At 42.5% G+C, this 19,432-nt stretch overlaps 1 protein-coding gene across 1 annotated transcript; it reads right to left on the reverse strand.

Moving 5' to 3' along the window:
* Positions 1 to 6,744: 6,744 nt before the first annotated feature.
* On the reverse strand, positions 6,745 to 8,535 carry LOC111147801 (5-hydroxytryptamine receptor 1B). Its single transcript, XM_022504043.1, has one exon. It carries the CDS (start codon positions 7,912 to 7,914, stop codon positions 6,745 to 6,747), a length of 1,170 nt encoding a protein of 389 aa, XP_022359751.1. The 5' UTR covers positions 7,915 to 8,535.
* Positions 8,536 to 19,432: the final 10,897 nt, after the last annotated feature.

Here is a 19,432-nt window from a genome sequence, read left to right on the forward strand (position 1 = left end):
ACTACCTAGTATACATTAAAAAGCGTATTTTCTTATCTGGAAGTTTTATGTTGCTTTTGTTTGGGTTGTTTTTTACGTCTGTAATCTTGGGACATGACTGATGCTTTATAACTAAGCTGTGTTTTCCTGTAGATCCTTTTTCCTCAGTGTTGTCCATGGAACCGCATCGCCGGGCTCTCCTGAGAGCCTGTCAGGAATGCAGAATCTCAGGACCCACCCTAGACCTACTCAATCAGAATCTGCATTTTAACCAGCTCCGTAGGTGATTCACACATCCATCAAATTCTGAGAAGTACCACTCTGAAAAACCAAATCCACTTGACTTGCCTTTTCATTCAGGGGCCCCCTTCACACCCACAGAAACTCTGTGTGCCAAGATTGTTCTAAAAGCCTTATATACGTATTCTTGGTGGATCTCACCCTAGCCAAACATTACAACTAGCCGAAGAGCATTTTTAAAAGAAGAATTTCAGACCTTACTCCAAATAATATAATTTAATTAGTCTGAGGCAGGGTCTGAGCAAAGATTTTTTCAAAGTTCCCCTGATGAATCCAATGTGCAGCCAGTGTTGAAAAGAGTTGTATTATTCCATTTAATTTTTAGGCAAATAAAAAGGTGTGTACTATTCCGTTTACGGAGAAACTTGCTCATGGTTGCAAAACACAGATTTAAACTCAGGTCTTTCTGATGTCAAAGATTTGCTCTTGCACTTGAAACCTACCAACATGTTGGGGTTCTTCATGGGAGTGATCTTCATGCCAAACTTCCCACTATGTGATTGATTACCCCAACATACTAGGCTCTGTGGGAAAGCCCCTGAGGGGCGGGGGAAAAGAGGACTCAAGGACCTTACACCCAGGCAAGACTGTGGTGGAGAGGTGAAGGGCCAAAAAAAGTGCTTCCCCACAAAATCAGATCCGTCTAATGCTGGACCCGTTGAGATTATTCAATGAAATAAGGATAGATTGATAAATGACAGCAGTGATGCAGGTTTACAGACACAATCACAAACTAGGTTAGCAAAAGAGCTTAGAAGAGACTATCAGATGTGTTTGCAAAAGTACCCCGGAACCCAGCTGCTGGACCAAGTAACCTACCCTTTGTGGACTGTTTTATCCCTGCAGCCCCATCTCCACACTTGTGAGCAAGAGCTATCCTGAAAATGAGTTAATCTAATATGAAATGACCAATCAGAGGCTGATGTGTGGAATGTTCCCACAGAGTCGGGAAGGATGTGAGTCATGCCTTCATGCATCATTCAGGCAAGCCATGTGTAGATTCTTTTAAGCATTTACCATAAATGGATCCTTATATCACCATCTGTTCACTTTAGGTACAGGAAATATTCTAAGGCCACTCTTGTTATATAGATTTCCAGTTGGTAGTTTTGGAAAGGATTTTTCCTCTCTTTTGAAATATGAACTAATAAGTCAAAAGAAATGGCATTTTCTTTTACAAACTACACTTGGAATAGTATTAAGTCTTCCCTTGGTCAGCTGGTCCAGCTCCAGGGATTGACTCTCTCTTGGGGAGTCCTGAAAATCCTAGTATAATCCTGAAGTGTGGATGTTGACTTTGAAAGTCAGATTTAACTGACAGATGTGTGAAATGGCACATAGAAAACTCTCCTCTGGGGATCATGAAAATGCTAGGGAGAACAGTTAAGGAGGAATGGCAATGATAAAACCCAACCTATTTTCTCATTTTATATGATCCATTCTTTGACACAGAAATTTATGTTTGTGATACATAAGATTGTACTCACATTGATATGTGCCTCTTTTTAAAGTAAATGCCCAAATTACACAGCCTTCTGGGAAAAACTGACATAGAAATATACCTTATTTCTGTGCAAACACACACACACACACGCACCAGAAAACAGTCCTCTCTTTAAATGGTAAATGACATATGTTCTACCTTTGAACTCTGGATGTATCAGCCTCAAACCAATGAAATTTCAGAAAGAAAAACACAATGGTGAGAAAAATCATGGTGGAAAATGATATATATATCTAAGTAATTAGCCCTCCTTAATTTGAATATAAATTCTTTGTCTTCTAACCTCTGAATGCATCCATTGCCGCATTAATCAAAGGTCACAATGTTGTAAGTACCAAGATTTTAGCATTTCCCAGGCCTAGAGATGAGTAAGAAAATAATTGATTTTGCATATATGAAGAAAAATTTTAGGTTTATTTTAGGGATCCTCTGCCTGAATTTGCAGTTCTGAAAAATCTCTTTTAATAAATGATGAGCACCCCCCCCCCGCCCCGCTCTCCCATCCCCCTCCATCCCTTGGCTCATGGATCTTCATTTCACTGAGTCTAGAGAAGTCAATTACCATTTGCAGTATCCAAGAAGGAGTTAGGGATTGTCAATGGTGAACACCTGAATCTTGGAAACAACTCAGCGGCACTCTGCCCCCTGGTGGACTGTTAAAGGATGGACTTTCATGAAGGGTGAAGAAGCTTCACTTGCCACCCACTCTCCCTACCAGCCTCTACCCTTTTGAAAGCTCCAGTAGATGCCCCAGTTAAAAGCTTTTACCCCCACTAATTACACATTAACTTGAATCAACAACTTTTTTATATATGTAAAATCATCCCTCCAGAGCTAAAATAAGAACCATATTAGATCAACACGTTATCATTGATTATCATGGCTCTTCTTCATGGCTCTCTCTTCGTAAGAGAAAAGCACGAAAAGGGAAAATGAAACACTAAGGGAAGATGCAGATGTGGAAAGAGGCTTTGGATTCTTGGGAAAATCTCTAGACAAAGAAGAGGAAGAAGAGTTTAAAAGTGAATAAGAGGATGCTATAGGACATTAAATATTTGGCAATTTCCTTTTGGCCATTGGGGCCACCACAAACCAACCCTCATGTCCGCTTTTGGTCTTTGGGCTGTTTTTCACTAGCCTAAGTGGGTAAGTGTGAAAAGACTCCTAACTTCCATCACTTCTGGTCTAGCCAGGTTTCTCCCATACAGGCTAGCTTGGTCCTCCCCAGTCCAACCTCTCTCCAATAGCCATCAGTTTTTCTAAGCTACAGCCTTGCACCACAATGGAGGCAATGGGGAAATCATGGCTAACAAGGAAGGACATGTGCTGAGTGTCAGGTATTTCGATAGGTGTGTTACAGGCAGAGGTGCATGCAACGAATTCCTTTGGGTTGCCTTTGAGGAGAGCCACACCACTGTAAGGCACTCTATTTGCGATTCAAACTGAGGACTTTGATTCCAAAGCTGTTTTTGTGTCTACTCCTCTGCTGTTCCATAGGTCAGTCTCCTCCTCTCACATTTTCCCAAGGCTCCTCTAACCCTGCTTCTTTGTCTCCTTTTTCTGTTTTCAAGCACCAGGAAGTACTTTGGAATCCCACTATCTAGCCTACAGACTAAACGTTCCCTCTTAAAAAGAGGGGTCCGGAAAACTCTTGTGATGGTGCATCTGACTTACCTCCTTTGCAGCATGTGAGAGCATGGTCTGCCTCATTCCTTTCAAACCCTTCCTACAAAATCCCCCAAATTATGGCAGTACTCATGCCAGTCCACCACAGTCTCGTTTCTCATCAATTATTCTCTCTTGCAGGTTTGAAGTCCTAAATGCAACACAGAATCCAAAGAACCAATCTTTCCATACTAATAGAATCACCACCCATTCTTTTTTGAACACGGAAAGGACTTTATTTCATTAGTTTCCTAAACGTCATTTCTAATTACACATTTGTTGAAAGGTGGAACACCAAAGGCAATTTTCAGTCACAGCAACTCCATCAAATACACATAATCTGAGATTTTACCGCTTGAGTGAATTATAGTCCTCTCAGGATTTCCTGGTTAAAGAAGATAAAAAGTAAGATAATAGAGAGGAAAAGTGAAGAATATTACTCTAGAGGAAATCTGTTGAACTCCATAACCTTCATTCATGGGTGCCGTGTCCATTTTTAAAAAGGAAACTCTAATAAAATTCCTAGAAACACAAGACAATATTGGTATTTTTTAATGAGTATACATTCATATATTTGTGTGAAATTCTGTGCAATTAAACAATATGGCAAATGTTAGTTGTTATCGCAGCCAATGAAAATATATTTTCATTTCTATGTAAGTTTAACATTTCCATCTCCCATTTTATGTTCTGCGAAAAAGCCGTATGTCTAGTTTACAAAACAAACTATGCTAGAGGCAGCAGTAACTGACAAGGAACTTAACAGCCTTAACTACATGCCCCTGGGATGAGTACACTTTGCATTATCAAGTGCAATGCTGGATGATGATTCTAGATCTCTTATAACTACAAGGGTTTGCAAGCTTCTACTTCACACAATATGCCCCAAATTCAGTCAATTAGGCCAAATAATAAAGCAAAACCGTTAAGTGGGTAATCTACAAATGGCAAACAACCCATGTGACTAAGTTGACCATGTTTTGTTAATAGGACACAATCATGTAGGTGCCCTGTAAAGAAGTCATTTGTAAGTGGCTATTTATTTCACTTCATTTTACCCCCTCAGGCTCCTAGAAGTTGGCTTAATTGTTTCTTAGGCCCAAAGAAAATACAGCTGCATAGACAAAAGACAAACATACTGGTAACACAGAAACAAGTACCGTGCTGAATGTACATTCCCATCAGTAGTAAGCTAGATGTCTCCATAGGAGAAATGTCACAAAATATACAAAAACTCTGGGGCTGTAACAGAAATATAGGGATTGTCTAATGCCTAAAATTTTATTTTACTCCAGCGACAGGTGTACGTGTTGATCAAAAATCCCCCTTTTTACTTAGTTTATGTGTGAACTTTTGAATAGTCTATTTTCAGGAGTCATTACCCCCAGAGTGAAGGTCTGCACAGTAGGAAAGCAGCAGTGTACTTCAGCTCAATACATCTATTGTCTCACAGTCTGGACTGGGGAGCTTCAAGCAGGGAGTGAATTCATTTTACAAAGACAACTTGCTTCTGCAGACAAAAGGTATCAAACTGCAGAAAGCTCTCTGAAGAATGGAGTGTGAATCTTCTTTGGCATATTAAATGCTCCACATACAGAATTTTTTTCTTTTTTTTTTTTTTTTTCTGTGCAGATGGATCCTTCAGGGCTACTCCTTTTTATTTAGATAATGTATTGTCATCTTTTGTTGTGTTATCTTTCCCTGTGTTGGAAGAGTCCTCAGAGTGAATTTGAGACAACAACTAAGTATTTTTGAAATTTGAAAAGACAGATAAATATAAAGTATTACTTTTATTATATTCATTGAGGTATCAGGTCAGTGACAAATTTCCCCGGTTCAAAAGCTTATCAGTTCCCTGATTGCCTAGTTAAGTCAGGTTTGGTTCCATGAGTTACAGGAAAAACAGGCTCAAGTTTAGCTTCTCTGAGCTTTTATAAAGTCTTTGCATGTCCTTTACTAATAAATTTTTATTCCCACCCAAACTTCAATAGCAAGGGAAAATAAACAAAATTTTTTCCTTTAATATAGTTTTTTGGGGTTCATACTGCACTTTGAAGATTTTTGGAGAAAGGAGCTGGTTCTCTTGGTTGCTTTATATGTTAGCACACAAAGGAATTACAGATGGGAAGGAGTGTAAATGACTATCAGAAAAAAGTCTCATGCATTTAAGATTTTTTACAAGTCAAAATATACATCCTCCTATTGCCCCCCATTCCTTAGTTATAGAAGAACCATTTCTATTTTAGCCGTCTCCTTTACATCTCACTGAATTGGACAAGGAATAAGAATACTTTCCCTGTAAGGAGCAGTATATACTCATCAGTTTAATCGACTGCATTAGTAAGAAATATAGCAGCAGCTTGGGCTGAGTCACCCATCATATCCTTCATTTATGAGGATTTAAATGTGTAAAATAACAGGTACATGAAATTAGGAAGAAAAATAAAGCAATCTGCAGACTTTGGCACTAGCACACATAATGTTTTGTTTGAGTTGTTAGAATGTGGGTTGACAATCACTAAATAGGAATTTAAAAAAATTACAAATCTGCAGAAAACAAACAATCATAGGTGTGGATTTCTCAGTTTAATGCTCCCCATCTCCCATTCCCACCCACCCACCTCATATAGTTTGAATTATAATAAAAATAGAGATCTTAACATCAGAATTTTGCTGTTAACTCTTCAAGGTTTCTCTGCATCCTCCAAGCCACACGTAAGGTTTGAAGCACCAAATCCACAAGTTTCTCCAACCAAGTTTAAATAAACAAAATCTGGAGACTGAAGGGTGCCAAAGTAACTCTTCTGAAATGAGGCTGAAACACAAAGTTCTCCCCAAAACAAAGGGTATTATGCGTCTAGTTCAAGTACTGCCAGGCTGTATGTAGATCTGTCTCAGACAGGCTTCAGACAACTACAAGTACCACGGGTTCTAGAGGGCATGATCCATGATACCGAAGCAGGGTGGGGATCCCCCTTCTTTCATTGATTTTTAAAAAGTTACAACCTTCCCCTGTGACTGGCTGCGGCAGGGTCAGTGCTGGACCTGGAGTTTGAGGGGACGAAGTGAGCCTTCCCCTGCAGGGAAGCTCTACCTTTAGTGCGAACAGTTCTCCTCTCAGAGCTCTCTCTCTCTCTCTCAGGGCTGTCCTGGCTTCTCAGGATCCACTGCCCTTGCCCAGAAGACAGAGTCTCAATCCGACCCAGTAACAGTGAAAGAAGAGTCGACCTACCTGTGGAACCAGACCCCACATGGTCCCCAAAGGCCGCTCAGGCTACCTCATTGCAACTGACAAGTCAACCTGTGCACTTAAAGCGTATCAGTTTATGGAATGCTTGTTTGAAGTCCTCATTGGACATGGTATAGATGATGGGGTTGATAAGGGAGTTGAGATAGCCCAGCCACGTGAAAAAGTCAAAGATGGCCAGGTGGAACCAGCAAGCATCCTTGCAAATAGGCATCACTAGGGAGATGATGAAGAAGGGCAGCCAACACACGATAAAGGCTCCCAGTATGATCCCCAGGGTCTTAGTGGCTTTGCGCTCCCTAGCGGCCATGAGTTTCTTCTTCTCTAACAGGGCGTCGGAGACTCGCACTTTGACTTGGTTCACGTACACGGGGGACCCGGATTCGCTGGGCACATCGGGAGCCCGCGAGTTAACGGAGGTGACCGAGGACGTGGACCCGGGGGAGTCGGTTATCAGCTGGGCTCGGGTCAGGCGCTTGCCGGTCCTGTTGGGCGTCTGTTTCAAAATCCGGGAGCGGGCTTCCACATAGATGCGGCCGTAGAGGGCGATGAGGAGCAGGGTGGGGAAGTAGAAAGCGCCCACCGTGGAGTAAACGGTATAGAGGATGTGGTCGGTGTTCACCACGCAGTCCGACACCTCCTCCTCGGCTTTGGCTTGACGCCAGAAGAAGGGTGGCAGCGAGATGGAGATAGAGAAGACCCACACCAGCGCGATCATGACCGCAGCCCTCTTGGGAGTCCTTTTAGCTGAGTATTCCACGGCGTCCGTGATGGCCCAGTAGCGGTCCAGGGCGATGACACAGAGGTGCAGGATAGAAGCAGTGCAACAGGTGATGTCCGACGACAGCCAGAAGTCGCAGACCACCTGGCCCAGCGTCCAGCGGCCGGTGACCGTGTACATGGTGCTGATGGGCATCACCAGGATGGATACGAGCAGGTCGGTGACCGCCAGGGAGGCGATCAGGTAGTTGGCTGGGGTATGCAGCTTCCGGGTCCGGTACACAGTGGCGATCACAAAAGCATTAGAGAGCGTGGTGGCCAAGGTGATGAGTGCCAGCAGCATGACCAGTAGTACTTTCCAGGGCAGGGCGATGGAGTCCTGGTAAATGTAGCCCTCGGCGCTGCAGTTGTGGGGAGCAGAAGAGAGATTGGCTTGAGGAACCCCGGTCTGGGAGCCCGCGGGCGGCGGCGGGGCGCACCGTGTGCCGGTTTCTTCCATGTCTCTCCTCGCCACTGCTCTGGAGCGCAGCTCTTGGGCATGGAGCAAACGAAGGAAAGGGCTGCAGGACCGCGGAGACCAGTCTTGTCTCCCGGTTGCTAGTCAGTTCCGTGGGCTCCTCAATTATTCCTCCACCCAGATTCCTGCTGAAACTCGAGGTCAAGGGCGCGGCAGCCTAGGCAGGCGAGCGCGTTCTCTGCACTTCCAGTGCGCCAGGCGCTGCCGCCGCGTCCCAGCCTGCTCCTCTCCACGCCCCGTCTTAGCCCCGGGTTGCTAAGGACTGGCCCGCCGAGCCCCCGCTCCACTCGGAATCCCACCTAGGCGTCTAGTGCTGGAGGGCGTTGTATTGTTTGAGGAAGGAGCATCAGCCAGGTAGGGTCTCTTACCCCAATTGCTCGGGGCTGAGTCTCCTAACCCGGGAGCTCCTCGATCTGCAGAATCGGCCCGCAGGAGTTTCCTAGCTGTCGAGACCAAAGCTTGCAGGCCAGCCAGGAGTCCTGGTCTTGCATTCCCGCCCCCCTCCCCAGACTGGGGCAGTTTCCTGCGGCTGCTTAGGCCGCCAGAGCTGGGTGGGGTGAAGTCTGGGAGCCGCGCCGCGCCGCGCCGCGCCTCGCGCGGGAGCTCTGCCCTCCCTTCTTTTCACGCGCTGGCCACTCCGGCGAGCTGCCCCGCGGAGACGGGGCCGCCAGAGGGGGGATTCGGGGGCTGGGGCTGCGGCTGCTCGCAACGCGCCGCCACCGCCGCCACCACCTCGGTCCCACAGGCACCGCTTGGAGCCATGCTGCTGGGCGCACGGGTCGGGGGGAATTGGCGCGGCACGCGGGTAAGGGGCAGGTGTCTTGGGGAGCTGGAAGAACGCTGCGTGCGCCAGCCCGGGAGGAGCGTGTGAGCGGCAGAGCAGATGGGCTCCTTTTATAGAGTCCAGGTCGGGTCTGCTCGAGCCCTGCAACTCGTGCGGCTCAGCAAGTGCGGACGCCCGCTCCCCATCACCTTCCCCTTTTCTGTCTCCCTCCCTCTTTTCCTCCCGCCCGGATCCCTCCCCGGCCAAGGAAGCTTCCCGCCGGGTCCTACCGCCCTCTCTCCCCAATACCTATCCCCTGGCCCCTCTCCCAATCCTGACACCCAGACGCCGCAGTTCTGGCCAGGATTGGGGATGAGGGCGTCCTGTCCTTGCCTCTGTCCTCTTCCAAGCTTGCGGCGCGGCCCTCCAGTTAGATCCACGCCCTTGGCCGCGGGCACAGGCACACTCCCCGCTTACCTTCCCGGGCTTCTACTTACCACCCCCCACCCCAGCAGACCAGTGCTGGGCGGAGCCAGCCCCAGGCTCTGACCTCTCCACTCAGGAATTTTATCCAGCCCTGCGGACCACACCCAGGTTAGAAGGAGGCACCGGTAATATCGCCTTAGAAGGAAATGGCCAATAGTGCATTTTAAACTTCGGGCTTCGAGTCATACTTAACTCTTGGTACAATGCAAACTAATTTTTCACATCTGGTTTTAGGAATCTGTGTTTTCCATTCAATGCCCCGCCTTTAACTGTGGGCCAACAGGGGAGAAAAAAAACTGTCTACAAAAATGTGAAAGTATCACAAACCATAGCCTACTGTATGTGAAAACTAAACCTTCCATTTCACCCTCCCTCTCCAGCCACTCAGCAGTTCAGTGCCAGTGGAAAACAGTTCACAGTAAGCACCTTCCCTCCCACAGCCTGCCCGGAAAGGAGGTCAACAAAATTCAAAAGGAAGAAAAAAAAGAAAGAAAGAAAGAAAGAAAGGAAAGAAAGAAAGGGAAGAAAGAAAGAAAGAAAAGAAAGAAAGAAAGAAAGAGAAAGAAAAAAACGGGCTTTGGGACCATCACCACCAGTGTGACTCCTCTGGTGTCAACAAATATAGCAGGATATCAGCTATATGTGGCACCAAGCAATGCCAGCTCCCAGGTGCCATGACCTTTGATCAGATCCCTGGTGCTCATTTTCCTCCTCCAACCTTAACAAAAATCAATGTAGGGTAGAAATACAAGTCAGACAAAGTTTAAAGAAAAGCACCAGAAAAGGGCAATGTACTTTCAGCCCCCGCTGGGAGTTTCTAGCACCTAGCTCCATGTTTGGCAGGTATAATCCATTCGATGAACCCTATGTCATAAGTGACTTTATCAGGTTAAGTGGAAGCAAATTTTAAAGAGTATTATTTAGTCTAGGGCCCAAGATTATCTCGCCCATCCATTTAGTTTCGAAGAATAATTGAGATCCTTTGAGAGAAGAGCTTTTTATCCAAGGTGACGCAACCCTAATCCAAGTTGTCTCATTTTCCTCCTCCCTAAACCAGGCAGGAGGGCAAAAATAGAGTGCTTTCTCTGTGCTGCAAATTCTAGACATCAGGAGTATAATGCGGTATACCCAGACCCAGTTATCAAGCAGCTTATATTCTAGAAGAGGTAGATGACAATAACCACATAAACAAGTAAACTAGTATACGTTCTGATAGCATTAAGAATTATGAAGAAAACAGCACATTCCTGCATTGAGAGTGAAGGTACTCCTTCAGGTGGCAGTTCTCCAAAAATGTCCTCTGGAAGCCTTGCAGCTTCCGTGCTGAGGTTAAAAGCAAAATCTTCTCTTTCCTCTCTTCTTGACCCTAGTGCCCAGCATTGCTCTGGCTAACCTTAAGCCTCATTTGCACCACATATTAGGGGGTCCTGCCCATCCTCCCATCCCTCCCACCCACCCACATCAGGAGCCTAAGCAGGCGAGGATGACGACGACGACGACTACTACTACTACTACTACTACTACTACAACTACTTCTTCTTCTTCTTCTCCTCCTCCTCCTCCTCCTTCTTCTTCCTCCTCCTCCTCTTCTTCTTCCTCTTTTTCCTCTCCTTCTTCTTTTTGCAAACTGCAGCACTCTCTTAGAAATCACAGTAGAGGAAAGCCAGGCAGGCAAGCCCAAACCACTAGGTGGGGGCGTTGGCCAGGATGCAACACAAGTGTGTGTGGTTGCGGGTGCGGGGTGTGCCAGGAAAACTATTTTCCTGCTGTCTTAGAGGAACCGGGCAAGATGAGGAGAAGTATTGAAAGGATGCAAAGCGGAGGAAGGCAGAAAGGAATTTTACCAGGCTGCAGGCAGCCTTTCTAAATTTCGTCTCCAGGAGCGTGCAAAGGAGAAAACCACTTGCTGCTTCTAGGGTTTGGATTTAGCGATGTAGGGAACCTGTGGCTTTCTCCAGCCACTCTCTTAAACTGCTTCGCGGAGTCCTGAACCCTGGGTGGAATCTGCCACCTTTGCGTGGAGTTTGATTTTTTCCTAGGCTTTGGTTAATTAAGAATTGCGTGAACACAACAAGCCGTCATACAGAGGGGATTTAAGCAAGGGTTTAGTGGCGAACCACGTTTCATTAACTTGGCTCCCTCCTTTAGCACTTTAAAACATATAAAATACAGATGTTGCTCACGGGCGCATATGTGTGAAACACACAGGAGAGCAAGTGACCTTTAAAATAACCTCTGCTTGGATCTCCCCTACCTACAGAGGAGAGGCCCCTGGGCACGCTGCGCGCCCGAGGGAGGAAAGTCCCTTCAAGTTACCGTGAAACTCAGCCTACACAGACTTGGCGAGAGGGCAAGAAGAGGAGGAGTTGGAAAATGCTGAAATGGGGCGGTAGAGCGCAGTAAAAGGTTATTTGGGTTGAAATCAGTTCTTGTTTAGCCACAGGGCAGTGCGACTGCAAAAATTAGTGTGCTCCACGCAGGTGGACCTTATGCAGAAGCTGAGGGGGTGAAGGATAACGCTGGAACCGCCGTGAAGCCTGCGATCGGACACGAAGTCTAACATGGTGGTGAGCTATGGAGGGATCAGAGAAAAATCGCCTCTCAAAGACAAGTTTGCCTAAACTAGAACGATTTGGAATTGCTGATGCAGCGAAATGAGAGGCTGAGAGGCGCAGGTTGGAAGTTTGCGGCGTGGCGCTAGCTAGAGGAAATGCTGTGAAGAGCAGCTCCTTCCACTTCCAGGACACTACAGCAGACACCCCCTAGAACTTCACTGCGACTGGACTCTGTTTTGGCCTGAAGCCAGCCAGCCAGCCAGCCAAGGGGGGTGAGGGGTGGAGGTCACGTGGTCACGTGGGTCATGCTTGCAGCATCCCGAGGGTCTTCTCTGCATTTCCCAGCAAGTGACCCTTAAGAGAGCTCCAGGCACAGGAGCAAAGAAAATAGTTGTAAGTTAATCTTGGCTTTGCTGCAATAACAAACAAACAAACAAAAACAAAAAACAAAATCAAAACCAGGATGCTCAAGCTCTAGTTGCTTTGCTCCTTTGATAGAGGAAAATGCAATCTCACACTCTCCATCCCCACTGCTTGAAAAATCCACAACCAGTCCCTAACCAGAAAATGTGGGGACCTGGCAAGCTACTTTTCTCAAGTCCTGCTTTCTCAATCTGTGGCCACTGTTTTTTGTTGTGATTGTTTTACACTGCCACCCAGGAAACAGACAGCACGTGACTGTGAGCTCTACACATTCTCATGTGTGGTGGTAGCCCACTTTTGGTTCCTTTTATATTCCTCCAGTAATTATTCTTCTAAAAGTATATTGGTAGTAATGAAAGTACGAGTCTTACTTATGTCTTGTTTCATGGGACTATGGAAATGTTCAGATGAATGAACATATACATACACACAGACATATGCATACAGTTTTCACAGACACCTTTCGGAGATTACCAAACCCTGTGAGGCTCAGCTCCTTCTCCATAATCATTGAGCCCACTTTGGGCCTTTGACTAGGTATCTGTGTCAGAGTACTCATGTGCTGTATTCTTAATAAGGGAATTAATGCCAAATAATAAAAACAGGTGCTTTATTTCCCAAATTCTAGACTGGCCTAAATTAATCCCTGAGAATTAGTAACTCTGCTATGTGTTTATGTATGGATACAAATACTATGTGTCTATATTTAAGGAAGAATGCCACAAAAAAGTGGAGCAAGTATTCATAAGTTAGACACTTTCTAATTCCTGTCTCTGTAATAACAGCCACTTTGCTACTTTGAACAGGTATCTACAACTCATAAGTTACCTCTGGTTCAAAGCTAGCTAGCCCAGTTCCAACTAGTAGAAGAGCTTGCTCCCAACTTAATTCTCAATCACATATTTCCTGACTAAAGATCTAGATCCTGGAAGAAAATTTCTAACCTAGTGCTTAAAGTAATATTAACAGAGATTGCATGGGGGAGGGGGCATTGAATTTCTCTTTTTGGACAAACAGTGGGATTTGGCAATAAAAATCTTTGGATGGAAAACAATGGCAGTGAGCTCACCAAACTTAGAAACACTGTGCTGCCTTAATTTGGCAGATCCTTAGGCAGCTCTGTGAAGGGTGAAGTCTCTCCTGAAAAATCAAATAAAACATTTAACAATGAGGCTGTCCACTGGCCCAAGGAAAGAAGCAATAGAAATTGGGTTTTGCCTTATTTTCAAAGTATGGAGAATTACATTATTCTGAGTGATTAGTTCCAGTCTTGCAAACAAACAAACAAGAAGCAAAACGAGTCAAGCCAGTTTATTGTTTCCTCACCTATAACTAACGGATAATTATCATCACCTTCCGTGAGCACCATGAATTAAGCTTTATGCTACTGGTTCCACATATGTTCTCTTAATTCTTATGAAAGTACTCGGAAGTGTCATTCTCATTCTCATTTTCTGGATGACGTTGAAGCTTAGACAATGTAAGTAAATTTGCTAATGTCAAACAGCTGATGAGTGATCAAACTGGTTTGCAAATCCAAGTCTCTCTAATTTCAAGGTCCAGATCTTTACCCGTAGTCTACACTGAGCCCGCCACATAGCTCAGCATTGGCTTCCCTTTCAATCGGGCCTGTGATTTGATCTCATCTAATCTATGAGGTAAATCACTGTTCATAGCTATTTAAGTCTCCAGGATAATTTTCTGTTAGGTGACTTCAAATTCTTGTGGGGGTGGTGATGGTTCTGAAAATCACGTGGAAGATTGTGCACCACGATTCTGTTTAGCCAGCTAATCATCACTTCCAAAGTAGAGCTGACAGGTGAGTACATACCATATATTCTGAAGTCCACAGCCCAAACAGAAACTAGGGTCTGCCCTTCCTCAAGATGCTTCATGACTTTCTTTCCGGGTTGCATTCATTACCTTCATGGTGTTGTTATTTTTTCTATCTCATCTACCTTTTTTCTTTTGCTTCTCCTTCTCTGCCTCATCCTTACTTCTTCCATAGCCTGCCACACACACACACACACACACACACACAGAGTAAATAAAAAAGAAAATGATAAATTAAAGCTTTTTAATATTGTATGAATGGAATGTATTAAATACAGTGACAGTCTCTGTGCTCCATTTTAAACCACATTAGTTTAAATATCAGTTAGAAAAATAACCTAAAAAATTGAATTGCTTTTTTTCTCCCCTGTATGTTGAAAATACTGATTTTTTTCCCCTAAGAGTTAGTAATTCACCAAAGAAAAAGAGGCATATTCTCAGTGAGAAAATTACTCAAATCTTAACAACCAGAAATCAGGAAGTTCATCTATGAAGAACCTGCCAAAACCCGGAATATAAACAAAAATAAATTTAAATTACAATGCCCTAAAACTTTTGCACTTTATACATAAAAGAGCTTCTCCTAGCCTCATTCAGATCTTACTTCTTACTTTACATACACTTCTAACATGTTTGGCTATGTGATTTCCAGGGTTCCTGAAGATTAAAAGCATTACATTATATAAATGGATCAGAAAGTATGTCAGGTAAGCATCTGAATGCAGTAAGATGCCACAACTTGCCATCATTATTGCAAAATAGGAAAATTCAGATTAAACTTTAAAAAATAGAAACCTAAAATAATGTTAATAACAACATTATTATTTGTGTTAACACATTTGATAGTACAGAGTATTAATTCAGACTTTTATTGCAAGTGATGGAAAACCAAATTAATCATACCTACAAACAAAGGAAGGCATTCATTTCAGGGAGAGTGGGGTCTCTCAAAATCCAAAGAGTAATTGAGCCACTGAGCTTTGGGTGCTGAAGGAATGCAGCTGAGCCCTACAAACAGTCAGCATCCTGGATCATTACCAGGATTCTCAGTTGCTGTCTATATATTGGTTTCTTTCATCTGTTTCACAGCAGACAGGTTTTCTCCACATTGTTGAAAATCATTTTCACCATTAATGCCTTCTGAAGTTGACTTCCTCAGCTTCAGTCATATTGCAGAAACTAATCTGAATGTGTTCCAAGTTCAGAAATTCTGAGAAATGGGTTCTGTTTCTGAAAAAAAATGTAAGGAGACCATGACAGATCAATATTCTGAAAGTATCAACTGGGAAAGTTGCAAACTTAAAAGTTTGAAGAGTCGTGGAAGCAAGAAGATTAAGACAAACTGAAATTCCAGAAAAGTGTAAGTGTTTTCTATATAAGCTAATGATTGCTGCCTGTTTTGTTCCCTTGAGGCACTTGCTGATTCTGGGCACAGGCTGTGGATTAGACTTGGTCCAGGTGGAGGAATTCTACTGGGAAAAGAGAAACAAGCAGAGATTTTGATAGTCATTGAGGTCAGTGTGGCAGTTTGGAATCTAGAAGAACCCCAAATGCATGACCAGTTTTCATTGTGGACATTTGCTGGACATTTGGTTGTGGCAAAATAGAAGACTAAGGTTGTGGATAGGAAAATTCTAACAGGCAAACCGAAATTCCCCACAGTTTCAGAGTGCTTAGAAGAAAACGTCCCTCTGGAAGAAAGAGGTCTGCATTAAACATGACTGGTCTTCCCTGAGGAGACAGATACCTTCCAGGCTTTCAAAGGGCTAGGATGGCAAGACCCAAAGAACAGGATGAATCACAGACAGGCTGAATCTAATTGCAAAGCAGCCTTGACTCAGCTCAGTGTCTGACTGCTGACATAGACAGTTCTTCATGCATTCTGTCTAATGTAGGGTGAATACTCCTTGGACAAAACAATATGCATTTAGAGCCTCTAAAGTCCATTTATATACAGTATCTGATTACAGTTTTTTAAATGATCCATGCTAGTGGCAATAAAAATGGGACCAATAATAATGACTGAAAAAAACTAGATCATAGAAGTAAATCCATTGGCAATGCAGATAGTAGGGTTAGCAGGAAAGAACTTTAAAATAACTATGATTAACATGTTCAGGAAAACAAAGGAAAATGGGCAAAAAAGATTAAAATTTGGAGCATTTCAACAGTGAATAAGACTCTTTAAAAACAAAATCAAACGGGCACTCTAGAAATAAACATCCAGTATTTGATATTAAGTATTCACTGATTGGGTGTAATGGCACACTCAAAACAGTAACCTCATAAAGTTAAAAAAAAAGTAAAATATCTAAAGTGAAGCACAGAGAGAAGAAAAGTACAAAGAAAAGAACAAGAATGTAAAAATCTGAGATTGGGTCAAATAACCTAAAATACATGCACAGAAATAGAAGAACAAGAGAATGGGAAACAAAAACTATTTGAAGAGGTAATTTCCAAGAACTTCCAGAAATCCATTTGTTGGGAGAATATATCCAACAAAGACATCTCAAATGATTAAAAGAAGCTCAAAGAATTGTGGCCAGAATACATACAAAGAAAGCCACAGCTAAGCACATAATGGCCAGACTGCTGAAACCAATGACAAAGAAAAAATTCATGAAATTGCCAAAGAAAAAGACACATAACCTTCAAAGAAGCACAGTAAGGCTGTGGTTAACTTGTCAGAAATTATAAAAGCCAGGAAATAATGTAATGACACCTTATAATAGCTGAAAGTTTAAAAAAAAAAAAAGCCAACCTAGAGTTCCATACTTAGAATTAATATCCCCCCCAAAATGGAGGATGAAGTACAAACGTTTTCAGCCAAATGAAAGGTGGAAGAATTGGTCGACAGCTGAATGGGACTGTAGGAGGTAAGAAAAGAAGTTCTTTAGGCTGAATGAAAATGGTAACAAATGGAAGCACAAACTGAAAGGAGGAATGAAGGTGGAAGAGTATAAGTGTATAAGGAAAGATAAAAGCATAGTTAACTGTGTATAATAATAATGATGTCTTATAGGGTTTATAGCATAAGTAGAAGTAAAATATATGACCATAATAACATGAAGAACTGCTACCCAAAAAGAATGGGGATAAACAGAGTGAACTGTAGTAGAAGTTTTACATTGTTAAAGAAGTGCTAAGGTGTTCAAGTTTAATCCTAGAAAGTCAAGGATGCATTATTGTAAAATCTCTAAGGTAGTCATTAAAAATCAGTGCAAAGATATAAATAGAATCATACAAGTAGTTAATACATAAAAGCTAGAAAAGAAGGAGTAAAGAAACAATGAACCACAGAGTATAAAGCAAACAAATAGCAAGAATAGTACATTTAAATCCAATAGTGTTAGTAATTTCAATAAATGTAAATAAAACATACCAATTAAAATTTTAAAAATTCTCAGACAAAATAAAAGATATTAGATCAGCTATACAGTTTTACAGAATACATACCCTGATTTAGAAAAAAAAAAACCAAATATTTAAAAACTAAATGATGAGAAAATAGTATGTCATGTAAACACTAACCATAAGAAAGGTGGCATGGCTATTTAATAGAAAAGGTAGACTTTCCTGTAAGAAACATCAATCCAACAGAAAGACATAACAATCCCAATACCATGTCCTCAAACTATATAAAACAAAATTGGATGGAACTAAAAGGAGTACTAGATAAGTCAACAATCAAATTTAGAGATTTTAACACAACTTTTTCAGTAGCCTATAGAATGAACAGCTGATAAAATGGTAACCCATTAGTCATGATATGAAAGATTTGAACAGTGCACTTGTCAATTTCAGCTAAATGGCACAGGAAACATTTTATTTCAACAACTTCAAAATATATATTTTCTCCTAGGTCACAAGGAACCCTTAGAAACACAGGATATATACCAGACACAAGTCTCAAATGATTGAAACAGCTCTTTCATCAGTGAAGATGAATGGCTGACATATAAGCATATAAAACAACATCAATGTCACTAACCATCAGGGAAAGACAAATTAAATGTGATACCACTACACACCTACTGGAATGTCTTTAAAAAAAAAAAAAAAATCCTGGCACTATCGAGTGCTGACAAAGATGCAGAGCAACTGGAACTATAGTTGATGGGAATGCAAAATGGCGCTGCCACTTGGGAAAAGGCTTGTTATATATTCAGGCTTGTTATATATTCAAATGTACACTGCAATTCCATTCCAAGTTATGTGCCCAAGAGAAGTGAAACTGACATGCACAGAGAAGCTTGTACATGAATGCTTATGGTAGCTCTATTCATAATTGCCAAAAATTGGGAAGAACAGAGATAGCTCTTAACCAATGAGTGAATACACAAACTGTAGTACATCTATATAATGGAATACTATTCAGCAATAAGAAAGAATCAACTATTGATTCATGCAACAACATGAATAAATCTCAAATGCATTTTGAAGTGAAAGAACACAGGCCCAAAAAGCTATATATTGCCCCCTTTCATTTCTATGTCACTTGGGAAAATGTAAGTAGAGGAGAGGGAGGAAAACAGTTGCCATGGTTACTAGTGGTTGGTGATATTCCCACCCCCTCATGCCACACACACACATAGCCACATGATACCAGGAGAAGGACACTTCACCTCAGTCGTATTCTTTCCACATAACCCATAACCACTGTCCAAACATGGTAAAACATCACAAAAACCCAAACCGATAGACATTCTACAAAATGCCTGAGTAGTATTCTTCAGAATACCAGGATTATGAATGATAAGGAGACACTGAGGAATTGTCATAGAGCATAGGAGACCGAGGAGACATGCCTCAAAAATGCAACACAGAATCCAGCATTGCATTCAGAGATGGGAAATGACATTAGTGGAAAAAAAAATGGTATTCTACTCATGTTAATTTTTCAATTTTAATAAATGTTCATAGTTATTTTAGGTATTAAAATAAGGGAAAGCTGGGTGTAGGAATAAAAGAATGATACATGCTATTTTTAAAATTCTTCTATAGGGTGCCTGGGTGGCTCAGTGGGTTGAACCTCTGCCTTCGGCTAGGGTCATGATCTCAGGGTCCTGAGATCGAGTCCTGCATCAGGCTCTCTGCTCAGCTGGGAGCCTGCATCCCTCTCTCTCTTTGCCTGCCTCTCTGCCTACTTGTGATCTCTCTCTGTCAAATAAATAAATAAAATCTTTAAAAAATTATTCTATAATTCTTAAATTATTTTTTTAAGTTTTTAACCTATGTCTCATAGGGCTGAAGGAGTTAGGATGATGGATCAGGGGTAACCTTCAGACTTCCTCATAACTATGTTTTATGTAGTTATGGTTTTTGAACCATGTAAAGGTATGAGCAATTCAGAGACAATTAAAAATAAATACAAATGAAGAGGTTTTCTCAAATGTATTCTTTAGCTGCTCTCCAAATTTTGCTCAAAGACATTCTTGTG

The sequence above is a fragment of the Enhydra lutris genome, unplaced genomic scaffold (genome assembly GCF_002288905.1).
Source record: "Enhydra lutris kenyoni isolate GAN:26980312 unplaced genomic scaffold, ASM228890v2 scaffoldscaffold17, whole genome shotgun sequence".
Classification (NCBI taxonomy): domain Eukaryota; kingdom Metazoa; phylum Chordata; class Mammalia; order Carnivora; family Mustelidae; genus Enhydra; species Enhydra lutris.

Excerpts from the sequence above, each read along its gene's own strand:
- LOC111147801 (XM_022504043.1), bottom strand. The coding sequence starts at position 7,914 with ATGGAAGAAACCGGCACACGGTGCGCCCCGCCGCCGCCCGCGGGCTCC.